Source organism: Schistosoma haematobium, chromosome ZW, assembly GCF_000699445.3.
Source record: "Schistosoma haematobium chromosome ZW, whole genome shotgun sequence".
NCBI lineage: Eukaryota > Metazoa > Platyhelminthes > Trematoda > Strigeidida > Schistosomatidae > Schistosoma > Schistosoma haematobium.
The window spans coordinates 15,054,802-15,079,221 of record NC_067195.1 but is presented as its reverse complement, the minus strand read 5'-3'; the positions used below and the strand labels follow the sequence as shown (position 1 = coordinate 15,079,221).

The window sequence follows — 24,420 nt, the reverse complement described above, 5'->3', positions numbered from 1 at the left end:
TAACGTAGTCTGACACAAGTATGTGCTTGTCCATGCTGTCATGTTACGTTAAAACGACGATATGAATTTTTTAAAAATATGGAAAGGACTCAAAATTGTTTAACATCAATAACGCCGGAAACAACTAAAAGTTGAAAGTCGATTTCGAAAACACAAAAATGAGACGATATGTATGCAGAAATACTGGAACTGAAGATCAAGAGGATGATGAAGAGTGGGAGAATCTGGAACATTGTGACTGGTTTAGGGCCAAATTAGACAATGTCTCCGATCACTGACTCTGATGATCAGGCAGACAACCAGAGAATAAGTACCTCATGGATTGACACTACTTTTTGATTTGGGGGCCACTTTACAATACCTGCTTTTATTTGACTTAAAGTTTCTTATTATCAGTATAAAACGTTGTACAAATGTTTATCCGTTCAAGTTGCCATACTACATAACATCACATCAATAGAAAATTAACAAGACGAAAAGTAAGCAGTGAGAATCTACTGACGAAATACCGTTTAAAGGGATCAGAGGTGATACAAATCCAATGAACAGAAAGAAACAATCTTATTGAGTAAGAGGACGTGAAAATACGTTTTCTCTCACGTACAATTGAAAATGGTATGCGAAAGCTTTTTTTTGTTTAGTACTGATTTTTAGAAGCTTACAATGAAATCAAACCCTCTTAACCTTTGATCAGTTGTCTGCTCATACATAAAAGTTATATTAAACTGAAGGACATATATCGTCAAGACTAACAGCCATCGGTTTTCAATACTCTATTTGTTTTATTCTTATGCAATTGTATTATGATTACTTACCGGAATAAATAATAACAGTAGAAAAGTATGTACGGCAAATGTCAATTGACTGTTGTGCGAATATAAATTATTAATCACAGGCATTAGAGTAGCTCCGAAGTTCAATTACCACACTGAATTCATAAACATTTCGTAAATCAATAAAGGTATATGGTACAAATGTTCCTAGCTAGTAATTAAAAACCGTGGATACACCATATTCAGGACTAAATATTAAATATTTCACTTGATATAGCATTGAAATACAAAGCAATTAATGAATTGGGCAATTTTATTTAGTCAATATTACAGTTAGTAAGCTTCCCCTTAATTAATTATACGGTGTAGTTCAACAGACTCTTATTTAAAATCTGAATTATTGAGAAAAACGACGGTAACTGATGATTGGAAATATACTATTTCAGATGGATTTTTCACAGTATAACAACTATGATCAGCAACATTTGACGTTATTGATATTAGTAATTCAAAAAACGAGATCCACGAACAGATATAGTGTTATTGCTGAAATGTTTGTATTAGGTTTTTCAAAACAATAAAAACTTAGTTATGTATGAACTAAAATCTGAACTCTAGAAAAAAAAACAAGAACACAATTTATGGACGAACCAATCACGAATAAGATAATAGATTTCGGATTTTGGGGCGAAATTCACTCATCCATTTGGCTAAATAGAGTTTTGGCATTATAGCTGATGTCACTTAGGGATGAAAACCCTAAATCTAATTCCTAAGCTTAATCATTAACTGTAAATTATAATTCTAATTCCTCATAAAGGTTCATAACCCTCATTTAGTCCTGGTTATTAAGCGAACACTCTCAAGGTCAATCTAGCGTCGTCCAAAGGTCGTCCATAAATTATAGTCTTACAGGAAAAAGGAATACATCCATTACTTTTCTACACTTTGTCCCCAATATGTAATATCGGAATGAAAAAGGTTTTGAGTTATTCCGTTGCTGATATTCAGGACTGAAGTTCGGTCAGTCTTTTCGGCACATGGATTCAGAGCGTCAGTGAATTATTTATTTACTTATATTTATTTTAACGCATAGATATTGGTACAATGAGGCACCAAATACATATGTGCCACACAAATCTCATTCGATTTGTGTAAGGGCTGTGATACTGCCCGGGTGCCCAAACCGAAGCAGGTGGTTTTCCTAGGGTGCCACGCCCGGAGCCTTCAACATGAAGGTCTGATCCACAAGGCAGTGGAGCGACGTAAGGAGATGCAGTCCCATGGTAGCCGGTGACCAACGATTGGTTCATATGCCATTTGTTCCTTTAGGATACTGGAGCTCATGTGCACCATTGGTTTGGAATCAGGGTTTTCCAACTCCCCTAGGTGGACTCTCCATGGCAACGTGGTATGGTCTACTGAATTCTCGGGTATTGATCTACCGGGAGGTCCACTTATCGACTCGGAATACGCACATGACATAGTCCTGTTTGGTGAAGACGCTGATAAAATGCAGAGTCTTCTGGTAGCACTCAGCAACAATGACAGAATGTTTGGAATGCGCTTCTCTCCCTCTAAATACAAGTTGTTGCTTCATGACTGGTCTACGTCAACACCCGAACTAAGGATAGGGAGTGAAGTAGTTGAACACGTTGACAACTTCACTTATCTTGGAAGTCTGATCAGCCCTAATGGGTTGGTGTCTGATGAAATCTCTACACGGATTCGAAAAGCTCGTTTGGCTTTTGCCAGCTTACGTCACCTGTGGCGAAGGCGAGATATCTGTCTATCAATTAAAGGACGAGTATACTGCGCGGCAGTCCGTTCTGTTTTAATTTACGGCAGCGAAACATCGCCATTAAGAGTAGAAGACACTCGTAAGCTACTAGTATTTGACCACAAACGCCTTAGAAATATTGCTGGCGTCTGCTGGGATCACCGGGTAAGTAATAGCGAGGTTAGACGTAGGGTATTAGGGAAGGATGGTAAATCAGTTGATGAGGTTGTGAATCTTCATCGACTGATATGGTTGGGCCACGTGTTACGTATGCCTGAACACCGATTACCACGACGTGCAATGCTAACCGGTGTTCGAGATGGTTGGAAGAAAGTAAGTGGCGGCCAAACCAAAACGTGGCATCAGTGCTTGAAGTCACTAACTTCTAGTCTGAGCCATGTTGGTAGATGCAGACTACTTGGTTGGGGTCCGCGTGACTTTCGTAACCAATGGTTGGAGACTCTTGGTGACATGGCTCAGAATCGATCAAAATGGCGTAGGTGTATACACTCTCTGTCTTCTCTTAAACTAAGAGATTAAAATCGCTTAATATCTTTCTTTCTACGAACTAATTCTTTTTTCGTATACTATATCCTTATATGCAATCTTTCACCTATATATTACCACCTTTGACCTAACCACTCCTATGAATCCGGTGTTCATCTTGCTGTGCTAATGAGGTAAGACAACCTGGACCGATGCATATATGTGCCTGGTCCTACGTTGTAGCTGACTGACTGACTGACTCTTCTTGTCCGCCATCCCGGTTAAAGCGCCGGACATTCGCTTTTCGTCCTCCCAATTTCGTAAACACCCTCGCCACGAGAAGGCAGTGAGTAGGAATTCCCTGGCAGAGGCTATATAGGCGTGGCCATGTGAGAGCATTTCGAAAGGGAGAGCGGACTCACCGCACTCTCGGCCGTACCAGGACATTTGGGGGCAGGTCAGTGAATAACAAGCGATTGTTAGAAGCGAAAGATATTGCGTTCGAGTCTCACTACAGACAATACTGTGGACGTAGATAAATGCGAATAATGAGTCTCAACTAGGAGGAAACGTGTGTTACGGACTGCATTTTCTAGACATGGTCTATTTATTTGAACTAACGCATTACACTTATTTCTCATATTTATAGAATTTTCTTTCTTTGAATTGTTTTATTTCCTATCCCTTTAACTTCCTTTTCTTATTCATAATTGTTTCCCAGGACAATAATTTATAATAACCTTGAACTAGCGTATCTTATTATTTTTATACAACAAAATGAGTATTTTTTACTAGGATTAAATCTTTTCTTTATTTATACTATAGACGTTACATAATCTATGTTATTACTAGTTATATTTTATTACTTCAGTATTAAAATCATTATGTCACGTTTTTATGATTATGCTAAAAATGTTTAAATGTAATTAAAACAAAAATATAAATACATTTTCGTTCTAAATAATTCATATCATTTTTTTGTTGAGTACAAGACAGGTTTTCCATGGTGGTCTAGCTTCAACTGACTCATGATTTCAATCTGTGAATACAAGACAGTTTATAAAAGGAATTTCATCGGAAATTTGAAAATAACTTCGAATATAATTCACTTGATATTGCTTTACTTGAATCTTCCCATTGATGTTTTAGGACTGAAATTGATCAGTCTCTTATTGGCATATGTGCATACTGTGCGTATGCCTCGATATTGCCTTAATTTACAAGCATTATAAGCAAAGATGGATAGTGGCTAGCAGTGGAATCCAGGACGCGCGTTTCGTCCTGTTTGGGACTCATCAGCTGAGTGTACCTGCATCTCAGAGTTGATGTTCACTCTGGGACTCGAACGGTAACAGTAGTAGTGGAAGTTTAAAATATTGAAGATAAACCATATGATTTGAAAAGGGTGAATTCGAAGGATAAAAAAAGTATGGGATAATTTTAACATTTAAAATATAAGGCAAGGGGAAGAAAGAGGATGGATCTATACCACTGAGGCTGATTCCGAGACTTCTCATCCAACACCTCCAACTACGAGTTGTTGCATTCATGAAGACAAACAATCAAGTACCTACAAATACGGCTCAGATCAATAGTTAGTAACTTCACGCGCTGATACTATTCATGACAATCGAATCATCTCTGTTGTTATTATGGTCAATCATTAATTAGTGTCATATAAAACTACTAAAATCCTTTATTTAAAATATACGAAAAAAGTAACCAAAGGTTAATGACGAAAATGAAAAGAAACTCACCAATACGTGGTCTCATATTTGAAGGTAAATACGGAAGACTTTCACGCCAAAATAATAACATGGATTCTCTTGCCGCTAATAATATTTGACAGAGATGTCGATGAATAGCAAGTGCAAAATGACGTCTGTTGGGCTAAAATAAATTTTAAAAATGTTGATGAGGCAATAAATTAGATAAAATTATGAACACAATAAATTTTGATAATTGAAAACAAACATTAAATATAAGAGTTGAGAGTTATTATTCATTACCAAGGTTTGATTTAATAATTTCAAATAGGTTAAGCACTGGGTAGATTGTTGATGATAAAATAAAAACACATTTGTGATACCTCATTGGATAAAAATCAGAATTTTTGACGTTTCGCAGATTAGTTTAAGTTGCTTCTACAGAGAGTAAATAAACAGCTTAATTAAATTATTTGTTTATTTAAACATATGCGTCACACCTCGTCATTAGATTTTTGTGAGGGTTGGAATACCGCTCGGACACCAAAGAAGGAACAAGTGGTTTTCTTAAAGGGGTCACACTCCAATCCTTTGACTTACAGTTCTAATCCACAAGGCAGTGAAGCAACATCAGGAGATGCAGTCCCATAGTAGTCGGTGACCAACATTAGGTTCATACTTCATTTGTTCTTTCAGAATCCTGGAGCCAATGTACCCCATTGGTTTGGAATCAGGGTTTTCCACATTCCATAGGTAGATCTTCCGTATCCACCAACCCGTACTCTTAATTTCGTAAACAACACTGCCGCAAGAAGGCAGTGAGTGAGACGTTTAAATAGTACAGAGGAATAACGTCAGTATTGCAATTTGAGAAAAAAACTATCTGACTTGTTGGTTTACAGCTAGATTATCGGTTTTTCAACCAACTGTGGTAAATCTGAAATATCTCAATAGTGTAATATTTGCGAATATGAAATCGGCGTTGAATATAGCGTTATTAATTAAATTTACACATGAATTGACGTAGATTGAAATAAAATTAATGCACAACACCCAGTAATGTATCTCTTTTAACGAATAGTTTTAATTCTTCAATTTATGATGGAATAAGGATTTTCATTTGAACACTACATAAACAAAAGAATAAAAGTGATTCTGTACGATGACGGTGTTTAACAGTAGGACAGAACATACGTATCTGTGAGATGATTTTTTTGCAGAAATTGTTAGCACGTAAAACATTTTGCCAACAGTAATAATAATAATAATAATAATAATAATAATAAAAAATCACGTGTTCTCGAAGACAGATATGCTTATCCCCATTAGCCACAGTGATCATTCAACAGTCAAAAATGTTATGTTAGTCAATTACCAAAATTAATTCTTCACCTTCAATATTATTAAGGAATTTATTTCTAGTTTTCACACCTTATCCTTCAATGTTTAGTCTGTCTTATCACTATTTTTATTCATAATGTTCATTTAATCGTGTCTTACTGATATAATATGACAACTGAGACTGGTGCACATCCGCAAAATGTTGTACGTTGATTATGACTAAGTGATAATTAGTGTGAAAATAACATCGTAAGCGACGGTAGCCAATATCAATCATAGATATTATTTTGACCGTAGTCGAGGAGTAATTGAGTCGTTGTAGAGCTAGAGTAAAGGGGATTACTACCAGAAAAGATGAAGGAGCGACGTAAGACGTAAGGCAATACACGTTTCAACATGATGTTGTGTAAAGCGAGTTACAGTTTTCGAAAGACCGCTTAAATTCGAAGATAAACCTTGTCAACGTGCACAGAAAATAATAACACAGAAGTCTTATGCCTTTAGCTGATTGTTGAAAATACAATTAAAGATAGGATAAAAACCCTTTTGGAAATCCGATAGTTATACCAAACTAATTAGTCTTCAAAACACAGACCGAAATATTCCAGATCATACTGAAAATTAATAGTCATAAGAGCATGAAGGAGTGTAAACAGAGAATGATAGTTATTTCAACGATTATTAAATCACGTAAGAAAACAAGAAAATAATGTCATAGGAATAATCCAGTGATTCATATTGCAATCAAATCCAACACGATCAGTGGTACAGTTCAAATTATGATGTGATTTTCAGTGTAATATAAGACTAATCAAGTTACAAATTCAAGATAAAAAGATATGATAGCACATCCTTGACTGTAATTTCTGGGTAATATATATTTACCATTACTCTTGTATGTGCACGTTAGAAGGTATTGAAGTTGCTGTATTCGTTAACACAGGCGAACTAAACAGACAAATTTCCCATCTAGAGTTCTATGGTTGTAAACAACTATCCTCAGGTTCAAACACAATCCTCATGCGACTTATTTCACTTAAGAACAAATCGAACAGTAACACAACCGCTTAAATAATCAAGATATGACTAAAAGCTCAGTAAATGAACTTGTATTTTAGTAAATTGAAATATTTTTTAAAGGTCAAAATAAATCATAAACAATGTTAAGACATTTAATTGTTTTATTTGAATACTACCAAGAAAGTAATATTAACAGTTGATTAATATATTTTTCAGTGAATACAAAACTTATAAGAGGTCATTACGAGATATATACGCAAATATATTAACATATTCAATCAGAATACATTTACGTATATATAATAGATAACTTAGGTTTTTCTTTAAATGTTTTATCAATATGTCAATTAATTAAAGTCATTACAAAAAGGGTTTGAAATTAAGTTATAAGTTATTTCCAGAGAATTAGTAATAAAATTACTGCTTATATACGTGGGTAGTATGAAAATAACAAACGTAATAATAATATAGATAAAAGACATAAACACCGAAACTAACAATTGACCTACAATATAACCAAAATTATTGCTTTCCAATTCGTTGCAACTTAATTACAACAAATCATTTTAATTAAGAGAGACAGAGATTATAACAAAAGAGTAATATTTATGGTAGGTACAGTTGATATATGAGTTTCATATTTAGTTTATCAAAGTTAAGAACAAATTGACTGGTTGTTTATTAGTTGGTTCATAAGATATGGTTTGATTAATGTGAAAGTAAGTTATTGGTAGCATTTTATAATTATTCAGTTCATTTACCAAATACAGATTTGTGTATTTAGCTTTGAAATAACACTCATATTGTGTTGGCTGGTGATACTATTTGGTTGCCGTAAATCAATCCGGTAGAGCTAGAGTTCGGATGTGAGACTTCGTTGCCGAAAGTTCAACGACTTAAACACTGAGTCACCTCTTCATCATAGAAGTAACATGATATAGAATAACTAAGTATGTATGTATAAAAACTATATTCGGCATAAATTTCATTTACATAATCTGAGAATATCATTTTACATATGACAATGAACAAGTTTGAGGTACTCGTAACTCTTGATCAAATTAATTCGGATAGTCTTGGGAAAAACGCTGATTTTAATTATTATGTTAAGCAGAAACAAACTATACCACTTAACCATGAGTTAATCTTTGGTGTGAAAACATAGATAGTTTTGTAAAATGTTTATTTTACCTCCACTAACTTAAATTAACAAAGAGAAACAATATCACAAAACATCAGAAAAAGATTATGATAATCAAAATTTCTATTAAGAATGTATCCATTCTATGGAGAAAAATAACTGATTAGTTCATGGAAAAATGAAGCATTATGTTTGATTAAAAGTATGCTGGAAAATGAAATGAAATTAAAGAAGTTACTTCATCATATTGTTTAGTGACTGAAACTATATTATAATGCAGAAATTAAAGAATAATAAAAATAATCGTTGAATTTGTAAAGCTAAATTTTAACGTTTATTTAATGGTTTCAATATATTTTTCTTGTCGCTATGATACACTGGGTGACTGAAAACGGTCGAAATCAGATTATTTATTTTAGTTGTGATTAGCATGGTTTACGGCGAATGAACCAAGTATTCACAGTTATTCAGTTTATAGATCAATACTTCAATTTTCTTTAAAAATGATTGGGTAAAGAGACAGACAGTCATTATCACAATGGAGCTTAACAAAGATGTTGCCATTATTTGATTGGCACAAGATGAAAACATTGACATAATGTAGTAGCAGTGATAAAAAAAGACTAAACCTTGGGAATGTGATTTGAGAAGATAGAAGAGCAAGACATGTATGGAAGGATACTGAAATTCAAAATAGGAAAAAGGATAAAGAGTGAATACATCTTTTCAACTCCAAATGACTTTGAGCCATATCACCTAAATTCTCAAACCACTGACTGTCGTTATCATGTGGACCTCAATCAGGTATTATGCAGCTTTCTACATGAATCAGACCGACAGTTAATGACTTGATAGACTAATGACTCATTAATTCAGTCTTGGGGCGATAAATAAAACTTATTTAAGATTTATTAGTTCTAATTGCTAAGTAAATTTAATAAAGGTTGTTACGAGATTTTGAGACACTCTGAAAGAGTAAACTCTCAAACTGGTATAAAGAGGAGGTAAGTTGATATGTTCCGAGCTTCATATATTATGGACAGGCGATTTTATTTGAAAGCCTGTAAGACGAACTGGATAAATATTACTGGTATCATAGATTGGAGGCGTAGTCAAACAGTTCAAAAGGTAGTTGATTGAGATGAGTCATGATTAGGGTTTTTGGACCATTAAAATGAAGCATCCAAACAATAAACTGTCCCTGTAAATACTAAAGGTGATTTATAGTAAGCAATCGAGACGCTGCTATGTTTGAGGAGCCAATGGTGATGAGAAAGTAGATAAAGTCCGCCTTCATAATATAGAAGCTAGAGAGACATATACTGGTCTAGCTTAGATTTTCCGGTTGAGAATGGGTGATAGCGCATATCTGGTCATGGAATAGCTCCTTGATATGATATATATATATATATATATATATATATATATATATATATATATATATATATATATATATAAGATTAGTATTTGTTAGTTCACAAAGACTTTTTCGGCTGGGTCTAAGTATTCATCCAACCTAGTGTCTTGAAGCATTATCCGATATAGAATAGAAACCTGTAGCAATCTTGGTGTAATTTTCTGTCAAGGTTTCCCCAGTCAGTAATATCCACTTTGTAACTGGATGAGATTTCTATTGGTTTACAGTTTAATTAAAATGTATTAATCGATACATAATGTTTTCCTTTCTTTTCTTTTTTAAGGAGTAGTTTATTTTATAATTTTTTTCAGTTTTATTGTTTATGAAACATTATTTGGTGAATTATTGTAGCAGTTGTTTTAAGAGATTAATTGAATAAAAAGTATGACTATAAACTTAATATTACTTGGAAAAATCTCATAAAAGCATTAGTGTTATAGTGTATTAATAGTCTTTTTTCTAAGAGTAGTCATTTACAATAAGAATCAATTAGTCGTGCGCGACGTAGAACCTGGAATATAAATAAATCAGTTCAAATTACGACACTAAATGATCAGGATAGATACCAGAGAAATGGGATTTGTAACAGTGAATATTAGTAGAAAATTTTAAGCAAAAACAATATAATTCGATAAGAAAAAATGAATTCATGGAATAAAAGGTATAGGTGCTTTAAGATAAAAAGTGAATGCATCCACTTCATTAAGACTGATTAAAAACTGTGTTGTTCAAATAAACATCAATTGTGTTTAAGAAAAGACGGGAATAGTCTTTTTCGATATTTTTCAAATAAATAATTCTCAATGACTGCTTATTTCACCATCGGAAACATCGCAATGAAAAACATTTTTAACAGTTTACATAACGGCTTAGTCGTAAACCATTATTGAAAACTAGGAAGTACTAGACAGTTATCTCGTCGTAGTAGGAAACTTTGCAACTGTCCATACAGACGGTAACACCTAGATTCAGTTCAAGATATAAAATGAGAAAGTTCAAACAATCTCCTCAAACCACCAATACTAATAATAATCATATGCTCATTAGTAATTTACTTCCACAGACAATTCTAAAAGTTATAGTAAAGAAAAGTGGTTAGTATGGTTCAACCATATTAAACGTGAGATAGGTGGCGGAAGGTCGTCGCACAGTACCATGAATTGATTAGTTAGACATGCAGGCCACTGGATGATAAGTAAGTGATTTAAAGGGTTCAGCGTGAAACACAAAGGTCCTGGATTTGATTCTTCGGTGATGACTTGGATATAGACTGTTGATAAGTTTCATACTAGGACGAAACAGTCAACCAGTTTCCTGGTTTTCTATAGTTATTAAAGATTAGTCTATGAATGGAAAATTTCGCAAAACGTCATTTTACGTAAAAAGATAAGTGGTGCTAAACTAGAAACTATTGTTAGTTAAACAATTCATCCACAGTTTTGGATCAACAAAATGAATCCTGTTATCTTTACGAAATAAATAGTAATAATTTTATTAAACCAGAATGATTTATAAGAATAAGAACATAAATAATTAATCAAACAATGTACACACCTGTTTGATACTGCAAATGATACCATGCCATGTTTGTTGAGCTAAACTAATTATTTGGTTGTTTGTTTGTAATGGTGTACTATGTGGTGAAAATTTTGGCCAACTATGTATAAAAGAGAAAGAAACAGCTTTCGAAACCATTTGTCATAAACAAATAGCGAAAATTACTGAAGTAAAATACAGTTTTGCAAGTTTAACTCATTTAATTTAAACAATTATTTATGGTTTACATTATGGAATGACATTTAACTAGGTAATCATAGAAAACTAAGAAGTCGTGAAAAGTAATTTTATCCTGGTGTGAGAATCCTCAGGAACATACACCGAGAAGCTAACCGTGGAGCATATCTAGGTACCTAAAGATTCATGGTGACGTTCAATATCATACAATAACTACATCTTTCCGCTTTTCCAACTAGCACAAACATAGGCTCGTAATACTCAGTATAGAAACTACAGAAGTGACTCAACTTCAGTAATTATCGTTTAACACAAGTATATAGATAAAAGATGGTTTTCATAAATTTTAATTATTTAACTAATTCGCCAGGTACAGATTCATGTAAATGGCTTTGAGCCACACTCTTAGGTATGAGGATTAGTGATAATACCTAGTCGCTAAAACCGAAGTAGGTTTGGCTGTGTTCGAACCTGTGAACGTCAAACGCCTAAACCACTAAGCCAATGCCTTCATAAAAGGACTGGACGAAAAGATGGTATGAAAAATCTGAATTGATTTTATATATCATATATTGAATTGACTGACAAAACAGTATGATTAGTTAGTAAATGAAAAGATTGAAAGCCGGAAGTATACTTATAATTTTGTAGATTCATAATGGCTTTAGAAGCATAACTTAAAATTTTAAAAGATCGAGGAAGACATAAATATTAACAATGTTTTAAACAAGACAGGAAATTCTGAAGTATATTTTCTGAAAAATAAATTTATGCTGTGAAATTACTTTCAAATTTTGATAGATAACCGACTTTCAAATGAATCAGAAGTTAGCAATTTATAGATCGAAAAACAGTGTAACATAGTAAACAAATGTATGTATTATACGAAATGGTATTACTATCTGATTACCTAAATCGAACTAGGTAGAGTGAAATATGTCAACTTTTGATCCTTGACGAATACTACCAACAAAAGAAACAGACCACCACAAAACCTTTACAACCAAACTTTGGTAGTCAGCTCATGAATGACTTAATCCAAGAGGTTCTTGAGTATTTAGTTATGACTGATGGAGTTCTGACATATTGGGAATCAAATAGTTGTCATCAGTGATATTGGATGGTCGTCTCCTTTTTTTCACAAACTGATTGAAGGTGGAGTTGTATCGTTGGAGGTTAACTCAGTAGTTCTAATAATTAAGCTTTTCAGGCAAGACCTGAAGTTTCCTGGTTGATTTGTAAATATGCACTGCTAAGGAGTCCCCCACTAAGATGCAAAGGCTGCCCAGTACTCCTTGTGTGGTGTGTGCTACTTATATTGACATAAGTAGTATATGATGTCAGTCGTGAACAGAAGGTCTGGCAGCAGAGAGACAAGAGGACTGAACAGTAAAATATAGAAACAGGATGCGATTTGTATGAAAATGCAAGAACAATGAAGTCTGAGTCATCTTGAGACAATTAGTGGACATTTTGCAAACTAAGCATTTACTTTATGATTGTTAGATTTTATTAACAATTCCTGTAATTTTTTGTTAAATACATTCGGTTTTCCCCACTGGCATCAGAGCTGAAATCAATCTGTGACGAATACAAACTATGTATCCAACAAAAGACGAATGTTTAAGCCATTAGGCTTCTGCTCGAGAATAGCCAATGTCCAGCTTATTGAACCAATAGATGGTAGGCTCTGACCCTGCCTTACTTTTTTTGAGCAGACTGGTGGTGTTACTAACCCCCGTACGAACGAAATAACTCAAAGATGAATACATAAACCAGTAGTTTGTAGAATACTTTACAATATATATTTATTTAAAATGGATATTGAAGAAGTACTTACCTAATAATACTTGAAGTGATGTTTGTTAATGCTCCATAAAGTGCCAATTCAATAGCACATAAATGAAAATAATCGAAGAATACGGTGAAATGATAGTGAAGTCCACGAGATGGTGTTAAATGAATACGTAGTTGACGCTCACATACCTTAGTCAGAAATTCAGGAGCAAAGGGTCTAGAAGGAAAACAGAATCTTTTGTAACAATTGAGAACCAGAACAGTTTGTTAAATAATTTATATATATATATATATATATATATATATATATATATATATCCATCTAATCATGCATAACCTTCTACAACTTACCTTAACGTCAGTCACTGTCGCACTTATTAGGCAGGTGGGAAAACTTTTGACCCAGACCTTCTCGCGGTGCCCTGAGGATAGTGGAGCTGTGTCTCATGAACTAATATGGGTGGTTTGATAGGGACCGAACTAATCAACCATTCTACCGTGAACCTGGACAACCCACTAGATAACGTGTTAATATTGTATGTTGAGGTTCCATTCTGAGGCAGTAAAAGTGGAAACATCATCTATGCCTATGAGTGAACTGTGGAATAAAAATGTCCCTTTCTTGTATACTTTATATATACATGTAACGTATACTTGCTGAAGATTTAAAACCGAATTTATCATTTTTTTAATGTTCAGTAACCTTCTATATCCGAAACGTAACTGAAGAAAGCTTACGTATTCAATTCAGTTCCTAGATCTCCAGAGCAAATAAGTCTAGCATAATGCCAGTGCGATGACCATAAACCATGCTCCAAATCATGTGATACAAGGGTCGACACTATATCTCAATATGGAACAACTGTGAGGATAACATGTCGTCAATAGATGACTTTGTGTGGAAACAAGTCGTACAAGTAAACAATGAGAAGCTGACCTTAAAAACATTATCATATGGAAAAATAAATATTACACAATGCAAAGGTAAAGATTACCAATACGTGACTATCATTAACTACATCTTAAAACAAAAGAGCTTATTTATTTTGAAGTTCGACGAAAATCATTCAAAACAAATACATTGTGACAATAATAATAATAATAATAATAATAATAATAATAATAATAATAATGGTGCAAAGGTCATCATAAAAGTAAAACTTAGTTCAATTACACGCTAACTGGAATGAATTCACTACTGAAAAAATCAATATTGGTCAGGTTTTCATGGAAATGATGTGCATATAACTTGCATGCGAAATACATGTGTTAGGTTCCATGTTAGTTATGGCTATCCTGGTTTTGAAACACGGTGATTATGTGAGGGATGTTCAAACCAACGTAAATGAAGAGAGTTTCTAATATATGACCTGTCACAGACGGTGGGAAGCCGAGTGCTTTAACCATGCTTCCAAACCAATGATGCACACAGGACCTAGGATCCTGAGGGAGCAGTTAGCGTATGAATCTATTGTTGAGTGCTGTTAGATGTATGAGGAGAGTTATCACTTCCCTTTTACCACACCGTGGAAGGGTTCTTCCTGAAACACCTGAAAAGGAAATTAGGTTAGAGGTGGTCTTTGTGACCTGAGAGCGTGACCGCAGTGCTCAAAAGACAATTGCTTGAGGCCAGTCACACAAGACCTTCTTGTAAGTAATTTTCGTGTTAGCTCCGTACTTGTTGGGACCTTACTGCCGGAGACGAACATCCGTGGGATAAGGCGAGGTGTGCACTTTTAGGGTCGACCTTTTCTAAACCCACCCCTCCTTGTGGGAAGGCAGCGTCGCTGTTATGCTGGTTGTCTGAAGGAAACAACTGACTGCTGTCACCTTTCTGTACAGTCAGCAGTATGACTTCGCCCTCGGACCTTGGGTTTGCTGCTTTTAGTTTTACCGCTCCTCAACCGACTTGTCTGACATAGTAGCACCTTTAGGAACGGTCGTTCCAGCCAGTGTAGCTCGATTGGTTCGTTATGATAAGTAGGCCCGAACACCACATCAAAGTAGCAGCAACGGTCGTGAATCTATTGTTGGTCACCCTCTACCATGGGAAAGCATCTAACGTTGCTCCTTCGCCTTACGGATTAGACATTTAGGTTATAGGCTCAGAAAGTGGCTCCCTACGAGAATCACCTACTTCGGTTTGATCAACCGAGGAGTATATCCCAGCTCACGTATTATTTCAAAGATGTGCACGGTGCATACATATACGCATACTATAAACGATGTTCAATTGGAATCAAACGAAATTGAGATATTATAAATGAACTAAACGAAAAATAATACAAATAAAGTACATAAATGCGTACGTGTAAGTTAGCATGATGGGTATAAGCAATACAGATGCACTAACAACCAGTGAGTTAATGTGAAATAAGTTGAAGCACTCTAGCACAGTGACTGGTTTAGAAAGACTACTGATGATGTTTGTCTGTCTTAATTGACATTATCAACTGCCTAAGATTTTGTGCATCGTTTCCTGGTCAGATGGCCGTTATGTAACAAAATACTTGACTACGACTTCGTTATTGATGAGGCTTGTAATTAGACGAGACAAAACAGTAGTTTAGAGTGTTATTTCACAGCTTGTAAGCAAAATTTGCTTTGAAAGATACTCAAAGATACAAAACAAGTTGAAAGACTGAAAATTTCACACGAGCAAAATAATGATGATAGCGACAGTGAAGAGCGTATAAAAGGCGCTATCTTTATACTGTTGGGTGAAATAAGATTTATTTATTTATTTATTTAGCCAATCCCAAGAGATATCAATTTATCGAGTTAGCCAGGGAGGAAAAATGTAATTGGACTGTACGGTTATGGCTTGTAAAAAGAGGGCTTTGGTCAAAAAAACCAACAATTCATTTTCTCTTAAGCATTTAGAAAATTGGTGTATGCAAATAACGTGATAATATGTGGGTAAGATGAAGTATCTGCTAGAATTGACTAAAATGCTATAAAATCCTAAAATTATTGATAGAATTATAGAGGCGAAAAGAAAAGAATTAGAAGGTAATTGGATGTGTATCGTTTTAAAGGCATCATGTATAATGAGAAAACTGAAAAGCATATAATAAGTTAGCGAAGAATCCATGCTTACTTACACCCTTTAGAACGGTGGAGAGAAACCTATGTTTACGCGTATATAAGTTTAAGTGCCCTAGAGATGTATATGGATAAACTGTTATCAAAAGGCATGGTCACTGATTATTTATTGAGGGGATTGGATAACATCCAATAAAGTCTTTCGATGACAATTCCTAAGCTCATAATTGGTAGAAATTGACTAAAAATCAAAGTAGACAACTAAATTTGGTGTGAAGTTTAAATAGTTGACAGAATAATAATTTTATTATCCATCGAAATAACCATATTCCATAAATATTATCATTTTGTCAACTGGTTTCAGAAACTTTATATTTGATACCTTATTAATTGTTTTCTTTTGATATAAAACCCACTGAACAATTGCAGGACCTTGATTTGTTATTTGTTAAAGTGGAGCATATTAATTCTGAATAATTCGGCACGGAATATTTTTGTTTTATTTTGAAGAAACAGACAATTATTGTCTGCACATACTTATTAAAAATACAAAGATGACGTAATCACAAAAACGATTTATGCACTAAATCAAAGCATAGAAGCGACAGCCAAATTCTAACGTATCATATAAGATCAACGTAACCACTCACATAGTCTTATAAAACAAAACCACCTTAGAGCAGTAGAACTTATCAACACTAGCAGCAAAAACACAGTAAATCGTTTTCAGCTCATGATGAAAATGTTAAAAAAATGCTGATCAATACTTGGACCAACAATTATTCATTGATCACTTGTTAAGTGAAAATAATCATAGTTATCTAAGTGTTTGTTTCAGCTTTTTTTTGAAAATGTGTACCGTATTAAAATTATGAGGTAAAAAAACGGAAGATATATTTGTGAAACTTTGACATAGTAACCATCAACTGGTGACGAGACAAACTCTGGAGAATGTTTTGAACCTTGGATGAAGCTGAATTATCACTAACGAAATGACATAATTAGTCTGATGTCCAACAGCAAGCGCTGACAGAAATATTGAGTCCCAAAACCGTTCTACTTTTCAGTTAGTGACATAAAAAAGAAGAATAGGGTTTTAAAGCCAGTCTCCGATTTTGAATTCAATTAAGAACCTGAAATTATACTTGAAGCTTCGTACGGAAGATATCAACATTTATCAAAGTTTAAGATTTATTAAATTATATAATGAGTTAAAAATTGTTGCATTTTGCCATGATTATCACAAACTGACTCGATAAGGTGATTCAAAAACCGAGGACATTGACAAAAACATACACAATAAAAGTGCGCACTATTTCGCCGGTAATTCTTCAACTAGATAACCTACAGTTCAGATGATAAAGAGAGAAATGTGGTTTATGCCAGCTCCAACTGACAATGATATAGTGTGAAGTGAGCGGGTGTTCGTGAAAAATATTGAGAAGTACTTAATAGTTGGTCAATAAGTGTAAATTGGGAAACATTCGTAGATGAGATAAATTCAAAATGAAGGTTTAAAAAACCCTCGCTTAGCCAATGATACCATTTGTACAGTCTAATGAATCCCACTATGCATCTCTTTGAGAAAAATTCACTTTCCAAATTTATACGTAGAATTGGAAAAATATGACAATTGGGATTATTCATAGAAAAAAGTAACAAACTGAACAACACTTGAATTATAATGGCTTTCTTTTCGCATTAATTACAAGAAATCTGTGTTCCTTAAACTTTTCTTTTGAACATAAGATTTACCAAAGTATTCGTTATGTTGGATATGAGAGATACTCTAAACGTTACGAGATATGATACATAACAGACAGCAAGCTACAAATAGTCAACTTTTACAAAGCCAAATTATTTTGCTTTATGTTAAAAGGAGAATAAATATCATTATAGATTGAAAATGCACTGAAAAAGACAACCTGGTGCTAGAGAAGTAAACATAAAGTACGGACACATCAAGTCCAATGCTAGCCATATTTATAAACTACCGATGCGTAATTACAAGAGATGCAGTGGACTGCACGATATCAAATTAAAGTCTCTCAAAATTTCTAGGTAATAAATATCCTAAGAACATTAAATTTACTGACAGCATCGCTCTTGAAGATTTAAAATCTATAGATGATCAGTTTCTCATCGTTGTTTTCTGATTTATTAGTCTCATTTTTGATGAGCCTATATGGTATCAGATGTCGATTAATTCATTTCTATGTAAGGTGTGGAAATATATGCTCTGGTGGGAATGCAAGAACTATTGGTGCCAGTAATTTCATTATAGCACAGTAGATGAGAGCTGTTGGGTTGAATCTCGAGGATTTTGTTTCACTTTTATTATCTAGGTCGTATTTCTCATTCACTTATTTGTGTTGGAAGTCACCATTTTCCGACTGACGAAAATTATAAAAAGAGCATAATTCATGAGCCCTATTCGTTTTTGCTCAAAATCATTTAAAGTACAGAAGCTATTGGAATGTTAAAAGGAATAGTTGCCTTACCGGAAAGATAAAAGCAGAAATATAAAAGTATTTAAAAGCCGACACATTCACTTTATTTACTAGATATAATAAATTTGACTTGCCTGTCAAGCGGGTCTTCGACAAACCATAGCTCAACGCATAGGAAAAGATCGTTTTTTACTAAAGACTCCTCTAAATTGATCGGATCAACTTGAACCAATACCCTCTGTTCAAACACATCACATAACCTTGCCGACTCATCTCGATACATGATCAGCAATGTTTTGCTACATGCTTTGTCTGGTGCGTAAGCTGGAACAGAAACACTCGGCTCGATATAACTGGCTTTTACAGCTTCTGGCACTTTGAGTCGTGTACTAGCTCGTTCCCAACGGGATGGCGGTTCAACAAAGGCAAGTGATTTACCATTGTTAGATCCAGTAGTCCCTGTGGTTTGCACACCTGTTTTTAAGTGAGTACGAACTTGGTAATAGCTATTTCAATTTATGATTATCATAGACAGTAAATAACTCACCCACGATGGTACAGATCAATATTATGAAAATCTCGTAGTTCCACAACAAACGATAAAGTAGCTTGGATTAAGGGCATCAGCACCTAAAAAGTCAGGTTTGAAATACAACAAATGCTTTACAGCGTGATTACAAAAAACAGTCAAGTTATATCAAATAACAAGACACAAGTTCTATTAAATATAGTGAAAATGAACCCCAAAAAAGACTACTGATCAGAGCAGTGTAATGAAGTGAAAAGTGAGAGCGATAAGGACGAGGCTATAACTTGTGGACGAACCAATCAGATTTAGGATAGTAGGTCTTGGATTTTGGCACGAAATTTATTTACTCATTTGGCCAAATAGCGTCTTGGCATTTTAACTTATGTCAGTCCGGAAATCTAATTCCTAGCCCCAAACCATCAACTGTGAATCGTAATACTTACTTTTCAAACTGCTTTATAACCCTCATTTAACCCTATTAAGTAGGTAGACACTCTTAAGGTCACTGGCGTCGCTCAAAGGTCGTCCATAAATCGCAGTCTCACCGCGATAAAAAACACTTCTTTGTAGTTATTTGTGTGACGAATGCTTGAGGCTCAGGCGACAAGACTGAGACGGTATAAAAGGTAACAGTAGTAGGTTGGGATGTTCCGGAAGCCTGAAAAGCAGGGAGTAGGTTAATTCCAGTTATCTTAAACATTTTATCCTGCAACCGAATCTCCGATATGAAAGGTTGTTTTGCCCCTTAAACTTCGGAAATATTATTCAACCAAATCACACTGAGAATTAAGACAGAATGTTGAGATATACAGCTTGTAACCAACTAACGCAACTCTGCTTGTCTTTTATAAAAAAGTATTAGGTCAGTGTCCTAGTAAATGCGAATTATATGCATCACCGCGGAAAGGTTGCCACGTGAAAGCCTAGGTGAACGACTGCGAGCTTAGAACATAAAATAAGGCTTTCAGTGAAGCATCGAGAAATAATATGTCCCACAAGTGGAATAACGAAAATATTTTACTAAAGCGTGTGGAACCAGGTACGTACATGAATACTGAGATTGGTAAAACAATTTGAGCACAGAAAACCTTGTATGCAGTTAGAGCATTAAGATCCACCCACAAATGTTCAAAATGTCTAACACCACTAAACGCAACGATAGGAATCGCATTAACGGCCTACCGGATAAGAAACTACTACCTCATTTATTGCGCCTTTTTTAGGTTACTTCTAACTAATCAAAATAGTACGAATAAATCACTGGCATCGAAAACAATAACTATGCAACTAAGGTTGTATTTAAAATTCTGGCTAAAAAGCATGTGGATTTTAATTGCCCGTGTAAGCCTTAAAATGTTTGAATTCAAGGTAATGCTTAAGAACATAGGGGACCTGTTTGGTTTATCTCTAGCTTACGTTGGGTGATCCATATAAATGCACAGATTTAATTGGCGGGTTCGAGAGCCGTTCACTGGGTGAGAAGACTCATTTTTAGCAAGGATTTAGTCCATCTTTGGCTTTGAATTCGCTCAGCAAGTCCAAAGTCTTCTTGGATATTCCTGGTTGACAACGCTGTTGTAATAATTTTATGATTAAAATATATCAAACCTAGTCAAACTGAAGGTCAAAAATGGAGGAGATCAAGGGGTCATTTGAAGGGTTTTCAATATACAGAGAGGTTTTTGACCTAAGCAGGCTAATTATTGAGTACCCTGTCACGATCTGATTGAGATGCGTAACGGAACACCCTCACTAAGGGTGTGTCTGACAAAGTTATTGAGGTCAGCATCAATATCAAAGATTTAACAAACTTCTCGGTTCAAGGCTTTATTTGCCGTTACAAGTTCTCTCAGTTGTCCTCCAAGTTGGGAACTTTTCAAGACGCAACTGATAACCTGTTTGTTACTTGAGAGAAGAGTATTTGTGCTCACGGAATGGTGCGGTCATCGCTATACTTTCTTATGAGACTGAAGTGTAAAATAAATTTTGCGATAGAATTGGCACTGATTGAACATTAAAACATCTGCCAAACTAAAGTATACATGAGCCATCCCTTAGAGGATTCCGCATGGGTTGTCGTTAATATCTCTTCGAGTAAGGAGTTTGATAAACCACTGATTCCAAATGTCATAATGTCTAAGCGAAAGACTTTGATATCTTCCCTACGATTTACCCTATATGTTACTTCTATCAGGCATTCATTACTAGAATTCCGCATTTGTCAGTATTGAAAAAAATTCTGTTTCTGTCGAAAATTACGATATAGGCTTTTCAAAATAACCAATAGGTTTGCATTAAATGACTTATTTGGGAGAACGACACATTGTTATTCGGAGGCTGTGGGATAACCGCTTGAATATTTTCAGAGGAATCTTTTTGACGACTCTTTCCATAACTTCAGCTGCAGTGGGAAGCAAGGATTTCAATCCACAGTTTGATGCATACAGTTAATTACTTTCTTTAAATGCAAATTCGGTTACACATTGTTCAAGTATGAGGGTAGCCTGACCTTAATTAAAAACACTTAGTGAGAGTAAAGAAGGTAAAATATACGGAATTTGTGCGTTCTTCTGAGGTTTTCAACTGCATTCCATCTCAAGCTGGGTCATGAACCACATAATGTACTTGATTTTGATTGGCCGAATCTTCCGTGTTCTGATACCGTTGAGAGAAAGGGTAGAGAAGGAACTAGTGAACAAAGATCTTTATAAACCATTTTAATTCATTTTCTTGACTAAAAGCTTGGCAGATGATCACCAAGACTTCTAATTTTATAAGTATCCAGATCCAAAGTGTTGAATATAAACTGTACCTGAAAGGTCAGTGAAATATCACTGAGTCCTAACCAGATCAACGTTCATCAGTTAATCTTATGCCATGGACTGGCCAATGCGGTGGTCGTCTCACTATCTTCTTTGCACTCATTCTTACTAATACATTTCCGTAATTACGTCCTCCGTGTTGTACGGTTTAAAAGGCATCCATAGTACCTTGGTACGACGAAAGGGTAATCCACGTCAGGTGCTGACCACGAGGTGTGATTTCGACATTAGTTATCGGTCACATAATTCCCGTGTAACTCGAGTAGGCCACAATCATTCAGCCTAGATCATCAACGTTGATGATCTACATACGTATTCTTTTTGAAATAATGCAATCGTCGTAGTGTCTCATAGTACTGGGATGTGAAAGAAGTATTCATCACACGGAAAAGATCACCTTTAAGATTATTAATCATCTATCTCCATCGTAGCGGTAAATTAATCCTCAAATCAATAACTCTGTAGGTCTTCGCAATTGCTAGCCTCATTAGATCAGTCGATTCTCGATATAATGATAACCCATCAAATATATCTTCGAACCTCCTCGCTTCTGACTTTTGATTTCACTAGGTGGGCACGATTCATATTAGACGCTGTTACTGGTTAAAGTATTGTCAAAATTCAAATATCTGTGGCACTTTTCCGTCAACAGAGTCATGCTCACTACTCCAGGATATGTTTTGCATTTTACTTTAGCAGCATGACAGTCTATTCTACGAAAAAAGCCGTACGAGGCACATTCGACTAGGACTTAGTGGACGCGACAATGAGTGATAACAAAACATAATAATTTTCTTAACAACAAAAAAGTCCAGTCTATTCCATTATTCAACAGTTCCTGAGAGGGCACATTGAGCTGTGTTGTTGAATAGGTTTACCGTCCTGTTGAGTTTGTATTACATGTAAGTTAGGATTAATTACTTAGGGAGAGGAGATTAAAAACTTTAAAGTCACATTTCAGCAGTATTTATACAGTTTTTCAAGCTTTTCCTAAACCCTTTGAAGAAATGAACCTTTCAAGAAAATCGGACTTTGCACAAGCAAAACTGCAGTTCTTAGGAACGTACAATTAAACACACGGATCAGCTGAATCATGTACATATGTCACACTATAATAGACAAAACACCTATTATATTGTTAGCGAATCGTATCCATTACTGAGATTGTTTATCATATACTTCAACATCCACTCACCTTGTTCAAATGGAGATTGAATGAATCTTTTTTCTATTCACTTTCCCGTAGATCTATTTGGCAAACACTCTAACTGGTTGTCGTTTGTCTTTGCCGGAACGATAATTGATGCACACACTACCTCATTCAACAATATTCTATCCACCACTGTTGCTTACACAAATGTTTGCAACTTACAACAATATCAAACGAACCCCACGCCTACTCCTTACATGCCAAATATCAGTTTCAGAGTGAACACAAATACTCTCTTATGAAGACACATGCACGGACATAAACTCATGTGTACATGAGAATTTAAAATGGATGTTATCGCCAAAATCAAGAGAATCACTACCAGAATTAATAACAAGCATAATAGAGAAAACTTTATTGACATTATTAACAGCATAATGATGACAAGACAAACTTTTTGATGCGTCCATTAAGTTTCCTTTCTGCGAACATATTGGTTCTCGGAAAAATGACGCAAAATTTTGGTTTTATAATCTTCCTTGTCAGTAATTAATCGATACAGATAGCCAAAATGAAAGAACTCAAATAAAAATACATGTACATACATACCAGTTACCAAAGGAAGATATTCGGGACGAAATTGCAGTCACTACGATGCGATATTATGTGATGCGATGTATGAATCTGAACACAGCACAGTGTTACGCAAGGCAATCAGAGGAAACTCATGGGATTTATCCTGAATGCAACTAAGGCAAGTGAGAATTAATATAAATTCACACACAGACTTGCGCACCTCGATCGATTCTATTGACCCAGGTGACGTCTGATGTAAAGCACGTTTGTTGGAAATAAAAACTTCGAGCACCAATTCAGTGGTTTAGTGTACACCGGGAGTAGCAATTTGACGGTGAACAACAATGCAACTCATAGTATGTTGAAATACTGCTTTTTGTAATAGTGTGTGTCTGGTCATAGGAGTTTTTTTTATTTTTTGATCTTATTTGTTCTGTTTGCACTGCTTAACTAACAGCATTCGAATGTTGACTCGTTCGACCGCATAAGATGAGTCTGATTTAGCATTCATCCAAACACAACAGAATGATGTATTGTGGTGAAGTGTAGTACAGTGTGGTGAGACGAAGTGAAGTGGAGTCGTAGTAGGGAGTGGTGAAATGTATCGCTGACTTGTGAAGCGAAATTTGGAGAAGCGAGAGGAAGTGAGTTGA

At 34.9% G+C, this 24,420-nt stretch overlaps 1 protein-coding gene across 1 annotated transcript in view; it reads right to left on the bottom strand.

Moving 5' to 3' along the window:
* MS3_00010308 (uncharacterized protein) overlaps positions 1–19,314 on the bottom strand; it is a gene marked incomplete at both ends in the record, with an annotated part of 53,994 nt that extends 34,680 nt beyond the window's left edge. The window contains 5 exons of the mRNA XM_051218668.1: positions 4,797–4,929; positions 11,219–11,321; positions 13,239–13,412; positions 18,825–19,196; positions 19,238–19,314. Coding sequence (XP_051070500.1) covers positions 4,797–4,929; positions 11,219–11,321; positions 13,239–13,412; positions 18,825–19,196; positions 19,238–19,314 — 859 coding nt within the window. The remainder of the gene's footprint in view (positions 1–4,796; positions 4,930–11,218; positions 11,322–13,238; positions 13,413–18,824; positions 19,197–19,237) is intronic.
* Between the last annotated feature and the right edge of the window lie 5,106 nt (positions 19,315–24,420).